A 13,482-nucleotide genomic window follows, 5' to 3' on the forward strand; every position below is an offset into this window, starting at 1 on the left:
TTTGCATGTTTATTTTGTTTAGAAGGGTTGGTAAATTTTCCCCAACGTTTGAAATTTATTATAAATATTTAAACCACAGTGACCATAGTTGATACAACTATGTTTTTAATGTAAATATAAATAATATATACAATATAATGCAGTGTATAATAAATAACAATTTGTTGTATGATATATAATAATATATATAGTACGGTAAACACACATTTTCTTCCGGAATTCCAGAAAATGAAAGAAAAATTAGAAGGAAAAATGTTATTTTAAAGAAGTGGATGTGCTGCAGTTTTTAGGGTTCGTTTTGTCAAATCCTCATTTACTGTGAATATGCCTTTCAATCGCAGGAGAGCTTTCAAGTTTTCAAGATTTTCAGATTATTATTTTATGCTTCTGAGAAATTTTGATGTATCTGCACCAGACATTTGTTGCGATTTGTTTGATTAATATGAATTGATTTTAATGTTAGCCTGAGAAAATCACAAATAGAATTAAATACCTACAGAGAACACCCATGTAATAGATATTCCAGAATCAGATATAGGAGAATTCTGCAGCCCTGTGGAACTTTTATGATGTCTGCAGTAGCAGACTATGGGGGTTAAAAAAAATGAATATCATAGACAAGGGCCAGAGCACGGACACATACATCCAGAGACTCAGTATTTCACAGACACATACATTAGCAATTCTAAAACAAGCTAGTTTTTGTCAGTGTGATGGGCTGATATGATCCACATTTTGAGCATGAAGCATTATAGACGTGAGAGAGAAATTATTTCTAACCAAGGACTTTGGGAAGGTTTCTTGGTGGGGTGAGTGGGATTTTTCCTGGGCCTTGAAGGAGCAGCATTGGTCTCAGGAGACAGCTTTGATGAAGAATGGCATTTTAGACTAGAGGAACTTGAGCAGGGTATCTTTGGAGGAAAAATTTGGTAGAATATGAGTCTTGTACAGGACTGGGGTAGTGGAAAGTGGGGCTCAAAGTGGTTTTGGCCAAAATTGTGGAAGGCTTTAAGTGTAATCTGAGAACTCTGGATTTTATTATATTTTATTTTTGCATTAAATTACATTAATACATATGCTTGATCAGTTATTAGTCCATTTTGTTTACATTGCTATGAAATATTTGAGGAAGATCAGAGAAGACACTCCATATAATCTCAGAAAATTCTTTAAGTAGTTTAGAATGGTATTGATTAGAATCTCGACTGATTTGAAATGAACATTTATTTACTTTTGGCACTTGGAAAGAGAAGGTATAATCTTTGAGCATCAGGTAATGATGTATTTGTAGAGAATATTTATAAACCAGAAATCTATTATTTGCTTTGTCACCCTAGAATCTTTTTTATCTCGATTTCCCTCCCAGGGCCAGTGCTAGCATAAATATATTTGGTGCCTTCTTTCCAGATAGGCAGAAAGGCACATTGGAGAAGCATTTTCTGTCTTGCTGTTTAGAAACGTTACAAACCTTAGGTGAGAGTAACTGAGATGGGCCTTGCTACCATCCAGACTGGCCGTATAATTTGAATAGTCCTGGATGTAGTCAGAAGGAGCCATCACACAAACCGATTTGAAATGCACGATCTCGGTTCACAAGATCTAGTCCTCAAAAAGCAAGCAAGTGTTCAGTAACAACAAATTTAACTAACAGAAAAAAGAAGTTTATTGAAAATATTTTTCAGAATGCTAATAACAATGGGGTAGGTGATTTGATGAATTCCTTTTCTTATGTATCAGTGTTCCCTTATAATCTCTGTAAAGATGGTAACTTTAAAATATAGTTGTTTAGAGTGATTTTCTCATATAGTCATAGTTCATTTGCAAGATATTTATATTGTTTTCATTTAATTCTTCATGATTCTTTTTTCCCCTTTTTAAAATGTGTTTTTATAAAATTTTCACTTAATATTTGAGGTGTGATTACTTAGAATTACCACCCTCTTTTCCTTCAGGGTTAATCAGTTGTTTCAAGTGCTTAGAGCTTTATGTATGAAAACCATAGTATAAATGTGTTGTCATTTTTAAAATGGGTAATGATTATCTCATCAATTAAAGCCATTTGTTTTCATTTTAATTTTCTGTTACGTGGTTCTTAGGTTCAAAATTTAACCTTACGCAGCCAGAAGTTGGGTGTATTATCTAGCTCACAGAATGGTCCGCCAAAAAGCTCTGGTCAAACTCAATCATTGACAATTTGTCACAACAAAACAACAGTGACCAGTTCTAAAATCAGCCAACGAGATCCTTCTCCAGAAAATAATAAGAAAGGAGAAAACCCAAGTCTGGAATCACGAAGCACAGCTGTCACCCGGACATCAAGTATTCACCAATTAATAGCACCAGGTGGGATAAAGTTTCTTGAAAGTGATTGCATTATTCATTTCTTAACAGGCAGAGCAAAATAAAGGATGTTCATTACTTGCATGAGAATGATACTTGTAAAACATTTTTAAATGTGAAATTTCATAATTATGAAAAAAGAACAGCTCAATATTGTAGCTTCAAAAAAGAGAAATTAGAGAAGCCCAACATCTAAGACAAATTATAATAATAAAATAGACTTTTTTTTTTTTTTTGGAAATTAACATTTGATTAACATCTTCAATATGTACTGGTCTTACATTTGTAAGAGCTAACACAGCTTATTGTTATATCGATAAATCATTTTAGTTTTAAAAAATGATTTGCCTGTAATTTATTTAATATACTCTGGTGGAATGAAATTAAAAGCTTATAAATGCAAATATATTATTTTGTTTAAGGTAAAGTTGTCATCAGTGGGAGCAGTTTGTCACTTTTCAAAAATAAGGATTATATGTAATTATTTTCCTTGCAGTGTTGCTTTTTTTCCTTCTCTGATTTCATCTTTAGAGAAAGATGCCATGGAATCAATCTAAATCTTTCTCATTCTCATCAAACTTTGAATCCCACCTTGTGCTGCCTTTCAATTTTGATAGACAGCTTTGCCTCATTGTTTTCACGGTAAAAATGTTGGGGCCATCTAGGGTGAGCTTCCTTACTGTTTCTTTTTATTCATCTAGAATTTCTCACTGTTGAACTTTCTTTATTTCTAATAAGAAAAGGAACTACCTGCTATCTTCTTTAAAGTTAGTACCATTTGCTTGTGTCATTGATTCCGTTATCTTCTTTTACCTGCTCTTGACCTTCTCCTGCAATTATTATAACATCTGTCTCCCTCATGCTGAATCCTTTCCTTTACTTCTCAAGCATATTTAAGTCTACCCTGTTCTTTATCTATCTGCATATATTTTTATACCAGTAAACCTGTTTATTCAGAGTATGTGTGTGTGTCATGCACTGGACTAGACATTTCACATATATTTCATTTAAAAAAATTCTCCTTCAATCCAACAGCCTTCTCAGGTAAGCATCTTCTTTCTATCTTTTATAACTGCTCAACTTTTTAAAGATTGGTTTTATACTACTAAAGTCTGCTTCACTTAAATCTGTTTCTTGTTTCATGTGTCCTCTATGTGTTAATATTGCCAACATTTTCTGTATCATCCAACCTCAAAATCTTGGTATTGTCTGATTCTCCTAGTTAGAAATCTCTCATCACTCTGGATTTCAATAGCATTTTTATGCTCTGTTATGGTACTTTTTCTTTTATAGTTATTTATATACTTATTGATCTTACCTTCTAGACAGTAAGCTCCTTGAGGGTAGGATGTTAATATTGAGCATTTATCATGTGTCAGGCACTATTTCAACACTTTGCATTCATTAACTCATTTAATCCTTTTTCAGATTTCACCTTTTCTTCCTTGTATCCTGATAGCGCTTAGTTTGCTTTTATATGTACTTACATACAATAGTGGTTAGTAAATATTTGTTGGATTAATAGTTCAGGATTGTATTTTTTATTTAGGTTTTGAAAATTATAGCACAGTCTTTCCCATTCACACTAATTGGGTATACTATGTTTATAGTTGTTAAATCTGAATCTTAATAAGTTCAGGCTTGTTGAGATGAATAAATTAATAAATCCATTCATTGTATATGAATAAATTAATAAATCCATTCATAGTATAGTTAAGCTTGAATTCTTTGTATAAACATCTGTGTGCCAGGCTCTCCTCTGTGTGTGACTTGATTCTCTGCCTCAGACCAGTTTCTGGCCAGTATTGACAGAGTCAGTGTAGAGCAGTTGTGCTTGGAATGACTGCTCAGGAGATAATTTCTAGTGATTCCTATAGTTTTGATATATTATAATGAAGGGTAGGTTAATATCCTTACAGTCATTGCATCCCTCAGCAAAAGCTGGAAACTTTCAGGGTTAGTTCAAGCAAGGAGGTCTACTTTCAGATTTGTAGTATCCCTGAATCCCAATACCTCGTTTCAAGTTACAATTATTCTTCCCCCTTTCACTGATAGTGTGATAGTATCCTTATCATTTGTCTTCTTATGACCAGTATTTTATGAGGTATGGTGGAGACCAGTAAGCCAAAAACCATTAAAGAGTCTCAGGCATTGTAGGACAGTTGCAATTCCAAATTCAGATTTTATGTTTATTAACCAAACTGCAGTTTTCTATGATGGTGTTGATTAGAAACAGAACCAAACAGAACACTCTAAACCTTATAAACGTTTGCAGCTACCAAACTTACAAGTCTGTTTAAGCCTTACACAGCAGTTACTCAAAGCAATTCATATCTTCTGGAGAGGCAAAAACTGTGTTTTTTATACCCTTTTAGTTTTCCTGCTCTTACTGATGAGAAGTTAATCTGAAGCTAAGATTTTTGGGGAGATTCAAAAATTGGTAATTTGTCCTTTTCCCCAATTTGAATCTTGCCTGTTCCTAAAGGTCATTTTCGAATATAAAACAATTTACTTGTGTTCTAGTGTAGCATAGCATAATGGACATGGTTATTGTTTTCTTAAATATGTTTTTAGGGGAATAAAACATTTGATTTTCATCACCATTTCTCCTTGAAGGTGGAATTTCCACTTATAGCTAATGGTTCTATTTTTAATACATGAAATAAAGGTGAATGTGAGCCATATGTCTGGAAATTATCAAGAACTCTACTACTATATTAGAGCTGAAGATTTTTTACAGCATTTTTTTTTTTTTAGCTTTCATGAAATCAATCTAATAGGAAAAAAATATATACCAGTTTTTTTGCAGACATTAATTAATTTTAGGCCAGTCATTTAATCACTGGGAGTTTCTTCACTTGTAATATATTGGATTATACCCTGTCTACCTCATAGGGTTGTTGTAACTATTGAATGAAATAGTGTGTACCATTTTAAACGATAAAGAGTTATACATATGAGAGAGATGATGCCAATCATTTATTCTCCAAATATAAGGCCATTTTAACAATAACTGTTTCAAGTGCTGACATTAAATTTCCAATATTAGTTTGAAGTCCTTGTCTAGGTAATAATGAATATTATTTTGTTAGATGAAATCTTAGACCTAGTTTCCTTTTTTTTTTTTTTTTTTTACTATTAGGGGATATCTTCTGAACCTTCTAAATTCCTCTTTCTGGAGATGTAAATCGGATGTTAATTTCCTTAAAGAATCCCCCCAATTTTAATAATACCAACCAAATACATAAATTTTTTAAAAGTTGTTGGAAGTTTTTATTAGACTGTTGTTACAAATGTGGTCGAATATAAAAATAGTTGCAGGGTGTTACAGTCTTTATCTTAACATCCTGAGATTAACAAAAATACTTTGCCCTGTCTTTAGATCTGTTTAAAAAGTGTATGATTTTTATGCGATATTTAAAAGTGCAATTTCAGTATTAAGCAGTCATTTCCGTGTATCTTCTGAGTGAACCCAGTTTCCAGTCTATTTAGATATAGGGAGGATTTCACCAGTATCTCTCTCTGTGTAAACAAGTGTACCAGAATACAGAAGAGGCATAATCATGAGGAAAGGACTTATGATTTGATTGTGCCAATTCTTAAGTATATTTAGCCCTGTTGTGAGTGGCACCTCTAGGAAGGAAATGAAACCATCACTTATAGGTTTCTGTAGGGTCTTTGGAGGGGAAGGAGTGAGAGGAGGAGGGCAGAGTAAACAATATCCTTTATTAGAAAGCATGGGCTCCTGATTGCCTCATTCTCTCTGCAATCAAAACTATAGTGGTCTCCTAGATTTGGAATGGCTTTGTAATGTCCCGTGAAGTTTCATTTCTTAGTTAAAGTGATTATTTAACCTCTCTACAGGATTCACATGTGTTTTGCTTAATTTGTTAAATTAATTTTCTACACAAAACATTTTCTTTTCCTAGTTCAAATAATACAAACTCCTCATCTCAGCTCAAATTTGAAAAGTTCTTTGGGAAGCTTTATAAGTAATTACCTTGACTGTTAGGTGGAAAATTTTGAGACATGTATTAGAAAGTATGAGATCTTTATTTTGTGGATTTTAATGTAGCGTCTTTAGGATTTTGAAAATATATATATATATATATTTAAATTTGTTCAGTGATACCCCTCTTCCTCCACCCTGCCCTCAAAGAAAACATTCAACTAGATAAACTTTGTTAAGATAAATGTGGATTTCCTGGTGACCTATACAATTTAATAAGAAAAAATCAAGGGTGGGTTCAGATTTATGAGTCAATTGTTTTAGGCAGTTTTCTTTTGGAACTTATCATAGTACAGTTTTATAGTTTTCGAAGGAAAAGCTGTTTGTTATTAAGCTTGTAAATCTCTCTTGTCTAGAAAACTTGTAATAGATTTCTGATGGTTATGACTTTCTGATGTGAAAACCTTCCGCCTTTAGATTTATTTTTAGAATTCTTGTTATTTTTGAAATAAGTTCTAATTGTCATTTTTTTTTCTCACAGCTTCATATTCTCCAATTCAGCCTCATTCTCTAATAAAACATCAGCAGATTCCTCTTCATTCACCACCTCCCAAGGTTTCCCATCATCAGCTAATACTACAACAGCAACAGCAAATTCAGCCAATTACACTTCAAAATCCAACTCAAGAGCCACCCCCATCCCAGCACTGTATTCCACTCCAAAACCATGGCCTTCCCCCAGCTCCCAGTAATAATGCCCAGCCACAACATTGTTCACCAATTCAGAGTCATCCCCCTCCTTTAACAATGTCTCCTAGCCAGTCACAGTCAGCACAGCAGTCGGTAGTGGTCTCTCCTCCACCACCTCATTCACCAAGTCAGTCTCCTACTATAATTATTCATCCTCAAGCGCTTATTCAGCCACATCCTCTTGTGTCATCAGCACTCCAGCCAGGGCCAAACTTGCAGCAGTCCACTGCTAATCAATTGCAACCTCCAGCACAGCTGAATCTTCCATCCCATCTTCCACTTCCCACTTCTCCTGTCTTACACATTGGCCCAGTTCAGCAGTCTGCTTTGGTGTCCCCAGGTCAGCAGATTGTATCTCCGACATCACACCAGCAATATTCAACCCTTCAGTCTTCTCCAATCCCAATTGCAACCCCTCCACAGATGTCGACATCTCCTCCAGCTCAGATTCCACCAATACCCTTGCAGTCTATGCAGTCTTTACAAGTGCAGCCTGAAATTCTATCCCAGGGCCAGGTTTTGGTGCAGAATGCTTTGGTGTCAGAAGAGGAGCTTCCAGCTGCAGAAGCTTTGGTCCAGTTGCCATTTCAGACTCTTCCTCCTCCTCAGACTGTTGCAGTAAACCTACAAGTACAACCACCAGCACCTGTTGATCCACCAGTGGTAAGCCCTTGGAAGCTCTTTGACTTTCTTGCTGAACTGAAAGTAAAAACTATTGTTTCCCACACTGTGTACTATTGCTAGATCTGAATGCCTGTGAATTTAAAAAGCTTGAAATCTCCAGATGTCAGTGTCTGACAAACATGCTATATGGGCCAACAACAACAAAAAAGCCATTGTTTGTTGTAGTATGGTTGCATGCTTGAAAATTTGTGATTATCAAGTTAGTTTTATTACTTTTAATAAAAGTTAATTTTATTACTATTTAAACAAATCCGTCTGCTATCTTTACAGAGTTGATTTTTTTTCCCCAAGGGAATGCATTTGAACCAGTGTCATCTACACAAAGTTTTTTCTCTTAAGGTGATTATCCTTCATAGATCCCTTTTGTTGGCTTGTATGTTCTTAAGCGTATGGTTTATCTAGCTAACTTTTTTGGTCGTATGCATTCTGAAATCCTGGGGCTTTAGGGGCTTTTGTTTCAAGGTGTATAGGTGTGGTTGTATGATGTAATTTTTTGGCTGAACTGTATTTTGTAATTATAATTTTCTTTAAAAATTTATTCTAGGAAAGAGTCCAACTTTTCAAAAAACATTAGTTGTAGACCATCTAGAATCATTAAACTACTTATTTTTAATTTATACTAAAGGGAAATTTTGTAAAAATATTTCTTATTTAAAAAGCTCAAAATTTCAATGGATAAATTTAATACTGAGGATAAAAAATCCATTGGCAGGAGTAAAAGTTTTGAATAATTGAGAGTGTAATGAAATTTATCTGAATAAACTTCTAAAATGGTTCATGTTGCCTAGAAAGGAATATTATCTTGAAAAATATTTTTCTTTAAACATTCTCTAAAGGATTTTTTAAAATTTTAAAATAATTTACAATAAAAATTGAAGTAAGTCCTCTAAATGTTTAGTCAGAATGATCAAATTCATAATTAATTTCTAACTGAGGAAAAGAATCTTCCCAAAGGGAGATAATATTCTTTCAAACTTCATTGATGAGAGTTATCACTTAAAGACCCAGAAAGAAGAATTTCAAACTCTTTTCCTTCATGGGAAGCATTCTGGTTCTCAGGATGCAAATTTAGAGATTTTTCATTCCTGTCCTTCTGACTTATAATAGGCATAAAGATAATGAATTCCACTTTTCTATTCGCTTTTATTAAAAACAACTTGACGAAAACAACAGTGGAAATCTAGAAATTGTTTGTCATTTAATTACCATGTCTATATTTTCTTCTAATGGGTTTTTGAAGAGTTTAAAATGGAGACCGTAACATAAAACATGGGCTTAGGAAGTGTATTGTACCTTCAAAGAAATCAAATTTAATTAAAATTTAGTTTCCCGTTTTCTGGTTTAGGGACTCAGTTTTTAACAAGTTAAAAATAAAATCTCTTATATTCTTTATACCTCTAATTGTTATTGTAAGGATAGCTTTGGAAGAACGTATTTGGGATAGAAATATCAAAAATATAATAACTAAAAACTAAATTAAAGCTAAAAATAAGATCCTATTTCATTGCTTGCCACCTTCCTCGCTTTGTAATTTTTAAAGAAATTTTATGTTATCTCATTTTGGAAGTTTTTTTTTTAATCCATGAAAGTAAGAATCTTCTCTGGTTTCACCGTTACCATTGTTATAACCTGTTATAGATGTTCCCATGTTGTCTTTTTTGTCTTTGACCTTTCTTTAATTATTAAATTACTATATTTTTCTTTTATCTTTGACCACATATGTAATTTTATTCATCAGAACTTCTTTTTTGAATTGCACTTTTCTGTTTTTTTTTTTGTTTTTTTTTTTGTTTTTTCAAAATATTTCAAGGTGGAAAGCTGGATTTATTTCTTGAGTATGAAATTTCATACTTAAAAAGTAAATTAACATAAAATCAGTGTGTTTTTAAAATATATTTATAAAATTAACTTAGCATCTTCCTTGACATTTGGGTAGGATAAGTAAGATATGGTGAGGTAGATAACGTAGAACTAATAAGCAAATGTTCCTCAATTTATTTAGTAAAAGGAGACAGATGGGAATAAATGTATTTTATTGAGGCAAGTTTGGCAGTCTTTACTCTTTAGTTATAGTTATGAGCTAAACAGTATTGCTCTGTCCATTTTCCTAGTGATCTTGTGAGCAGAACCTCCATTTCTTCATTGTATTCAATATTTTATTTGTTGCACTTAGATTTTTTTTAAATCTAAAATGTTGGACAGAACTGTTTGCCTGCTTGTATTCATTAACTTATTTTGTCTTACATGGAGATTTGGAAGAAAGTATGTACAGTTAAGCTTAATTATAAGCAGTGAAAAGTATTTTAACACATTCTTTGGATTATTTAAAAAATATTTGTGTTTTGACTCTTTTAGTCCTTTAAATCTCATTCATTATTTTTTAAAATCAGAATTCTGTGCATGATAAAATTTGATTCCTTAAAAGATAACTATAATGGTATTAAGATTAAAGGGAGTTTCAGCATTTTAAGAAAATATAATGGTCTTTGAAAGAAAAAGAGTATCTAATAAAGGAATGCTAGACAGATACAATTAAACTGATTGATGAAACTATACTTGTCTAATTACCACTGAATCAACATCCCACCACTCTTTGCCAAATTAATGTAATTATGCCCTTCACTAAAAGCTCTCTCTTTTTTTTTAACCCCCCCAGGACATTTTTTCTTGGGGGAGGGGGCTTGTTATGGGTGCTATGATCATTTTCAAAAAATCATGAACAGATATTAGCAGCTATGCTATCATAGTTGCACTGTACAATGACTAGTTTCACTTCTGAGGATCTGACATTAGACAAGGAATCCCTCTTGGTGAAACAGGTTTCCAGATGCAGATTTGTAACAAATAGCTTTTAAAAATGTTGCCTACTTAATAATTTGAATTACAGTTCTAGATATTATATTTGATGTAAAATTACCAATAGCCATAGGATTTTTAAGTTTAAAAAAAGGCAAAAAAAAAAAAAAAAAAGATATTTTACTCTTAGTAAAAACTTGAAAACTTAGGTTTTATTTATTTATATTTTTAAACTCTTATCACCTGTTATTAGATACCTTTGTGAATGAAATTTCATAGTCCCTTTTAAAATAATGTGGTTTATGCTGGTTTCAGAAGTCTTGATCATTTTTATATTCATATACTTCAAATCCTCAAACTTTTTCAATTGATTATAAATACATACAATATTAGATATTACATAGAGTTTTGTGAATGTTGGAAGGGTTTTTATTTCATTAACTTTCATTGGAAATATTAATCAACTTAATTATCTTAAACTCATAACCTTTGTAAATTTAAGTAATAAGCTTTGTAGCTAAAATAAGGGAGGTGACTGTTTTGTGGCTTTGCTTTTAGTGACCTATCATCCTTCCTAAATAATGGTTAAATAATAAAATGATGACAAACTAAAATACTTGCGTCAGATTCTAGAAGCATACTTTAAAAATTAAGCCTCAAGTTTAATGAAACATTTGAAGTCACATAGCTTTTTTTTTTAAACCCCCCAGGACAGAAATGCTTTTTATTCTATCTTCCTTCCTAAGCATAATCTTTACAATTGGATAACATTTAAGTTAGGGACTTCCTGTAAGTATGGAACAATAATAGAGAACTAAAAAATAATATGTCAAATGGTTTAGGATATGTGTGTAAATATTACTTGAAGGGCAGATATTCTCTTTTTATCTGATATTAGCTTATAAAATTTTTTTTCTTAGATTCTTGAGTAGATAGAAAATGAAGGAAAAGATACAACTTCATACCTTTTTTTGTGGGCACCCAGACGTTATTTTACATAGTTTAATCTTTAATTCACATAATAATAATAAAGATTCTGGGTTGTAGTCCTTAATGCAGCAGATTTCTTGATATTTTGTGTTTTGCTGTAGATTTAACTTGGTGTGCTTGTAAAAAATATTATCTTCTGTTTTGATTTATAATGGGAAGTTAACAGAAACAAAGTACAATTCCTGAGATAGTTATTTGAGTGTGCAGTTAAGACTTTTTTATTTTCAAAATTAAAAATATGTCCGTACTTATCTTTTCAGAAATCTTAGTGATTTTTTTTAGCCTAGGTACTGATCCACAGCTTGCTTTTAGTGAAATACTGTCAAGTGGTATTTAAAAAAAACTTCATTTGGGTAATTTCAAAGTTATCCTCTCAGTCTGTCAGAATAGTCATGTTGGCTTTTTTTTTTTTTTTTTTAATTAAGACACTTGGAATTTAATTTTTTAAAATTAAGAACACCTCTTGAAATGTGGTTTTGAAAACATTGTAAACCAGTGTGGTTTGTCTTTGCAGGTTTATCAAGTAGAAGATGTATGTGAAGAAGACATGCCAGAAGAGTCAGATGGATGTGTCCGGATGGATAGAACCCCACCACCACCTACTTTGTCTCCAGCAGCTATCACTGTAGGGAGAGGAGAAGATTTGACTTCTGAACATCCTTTGTTAGGTGAGAAAATACCTAAATTTGTGGGAATTTTATATTTGTTAAAGTTAGTTATGGGAAAAGTTTATTTTTTGTCGTTAGATATGATATTAAACTAATTTGTTAACTGTAGTTAATTGCAGCAAAGGATAGATTAGAATTCAAGCTTTTTTGTTGTTGTTGTTGTTGAGGAACAATTAATTTTAAAGAATGAAGAACTCTGCCTTCTTGAACAATTCTTTAACAGTAGGGAAACCCAGTAGGTTATAAATGAAAAACATTATATCATGGTAGTCTTCTAAGTTTTGGTGGCTTGTATAGATGTGTTTCATATGCTCATTCAGATTCATGTGTCAAACTTTTCTAGCTTAAAAAAATAGAATAAATTGAAGTTCTTTTGAAAGGTTTAAAGTATACGTTCCAAAAATCACAAAGCTTTCTAAGTCATATCTGACATTCCTCACAATTGTCTGTCATCCAGACTGAGTAAATGCTTTCTAAAGTGTTCTCAGCCAGGATCAAGCTAAGCCTCACTAATTCTTAAAAAAATTCCTGAGCTCAGGCATTCATGTTCTTATTCATTACTTCAGTGCTACTTACGAGTTCAAGTAAATCTCCTGTATGCTCTTCTTCACAATATCAAAGTTATTGTGAATCCTAGGAATTTTACTAAAACCTTACTATAACCTGTAGCTCAATGTCTAGGTCCTAAAGAAGATATATTTGTGGGTTTTTTTTTTGCTTTTGTTTTTAATTTATGAATGTTTATCTAGATCAGGAGTCAGCAAACTACAGCTCACAGTCCAAATCTTCCCTGCTGCCTGCTTTTGTGTGGCCGACAGATTAAGGATGATTTAAAATTTTTAAATGGTTGAAAAAAAAAAACAAAAGAGTGATATTTGTGACATGAAAATTATGTGAAATTCAGATTTCAGTGTCCATAAATAAAGGTTTGTGGCACACAGTCATGCTCATTTGGTTAAATATTTTCATGCTGCAATGGCACAGTTGAGTAGTTACACCAGAAACTGTTATGTCCCTTTACGGTTTCCTGACCCTTGATCTAGAGAAGACTAATTTTAGTTCCGCCTTTGTTCTAAGTATTGTCTTCTTTGGATATCTCATGGTCCCTGTGATCATTTGCAGTTAAGAAGAACCCTGCAGTAGGCATGGAAACATTATAATGGGACACTGACCTGTTCTGCTACTAAAGTAACCCTTGCCCTCTCTTTTCTTCAGCATGCCACCTCTTTTGCCCTTCCCTTCTCTTAAGCTTTTATTCCCTTACTACTAATGTGGATGAAAAGCATGAATGGGGGAAAATCAATA

The 13,482-nt window shown here is 32.6% G+C and overlaps 1 protein-coding gene across 9 annotated transcripts in view; it reads left to right on the forward strand.

Moving 5' to 3' along the window:
• PHC3 (polyhomeotic homolog 3) overlaps nucleotides 1-13,482 on the forward strand; it is an 87,541-nt gene that overhangs the window by 44,371 nt on the left and 29,688 nt on the right. For 7 of the 9 annotated variants that reach the window (XR_005217520.1, XR_005217521.1, XM_037840933.1 and 4 more), the window contains 4 exons: nucleotides 2,097-2,343; nucleotides 6,831-7,702; nucleotides 8,015-8,062; nucleotides 12,024-12,177. Coding sequence is in view for 7 of the 9 variants with exons in the window: in XM_037840933.1 (XP_037696861.1) it covers nucleotides 2,097-2,343; nucleotides 6,831-7,702; nucleotides 8,015-8,062; nucleotides 12,024-12,177 (1,321 nt within the window). In the remaining 2 variants the exon portion in view is untranslated. The remainder of the gene's footprint in view (nucleotides 1-2,096; nucleotides 2,344-6,830; nucleotides 7,703-8,014; nucleotides 8,063-12,023; nucleotides 12,178-13,482) is intronic. The other 2 variants (XM_037840963.1, XM_037840987.1) reach the window with 1 other exon arrangement.

This window comes from Choloepus didactylus, chromosome 1 (assembly GCF_015220235.1).
Source record: "Choloepus didactylus isolate mChoDid1 chromosome 1, mChoDid1.pri, whole genome shotgun sequence".
Lineage (NCBI taxonomy): Eukaryota > Metazoa > Chordata > Mammalia > Pilosa > Megalonychidae > Choloepus > Choloepus didactylus.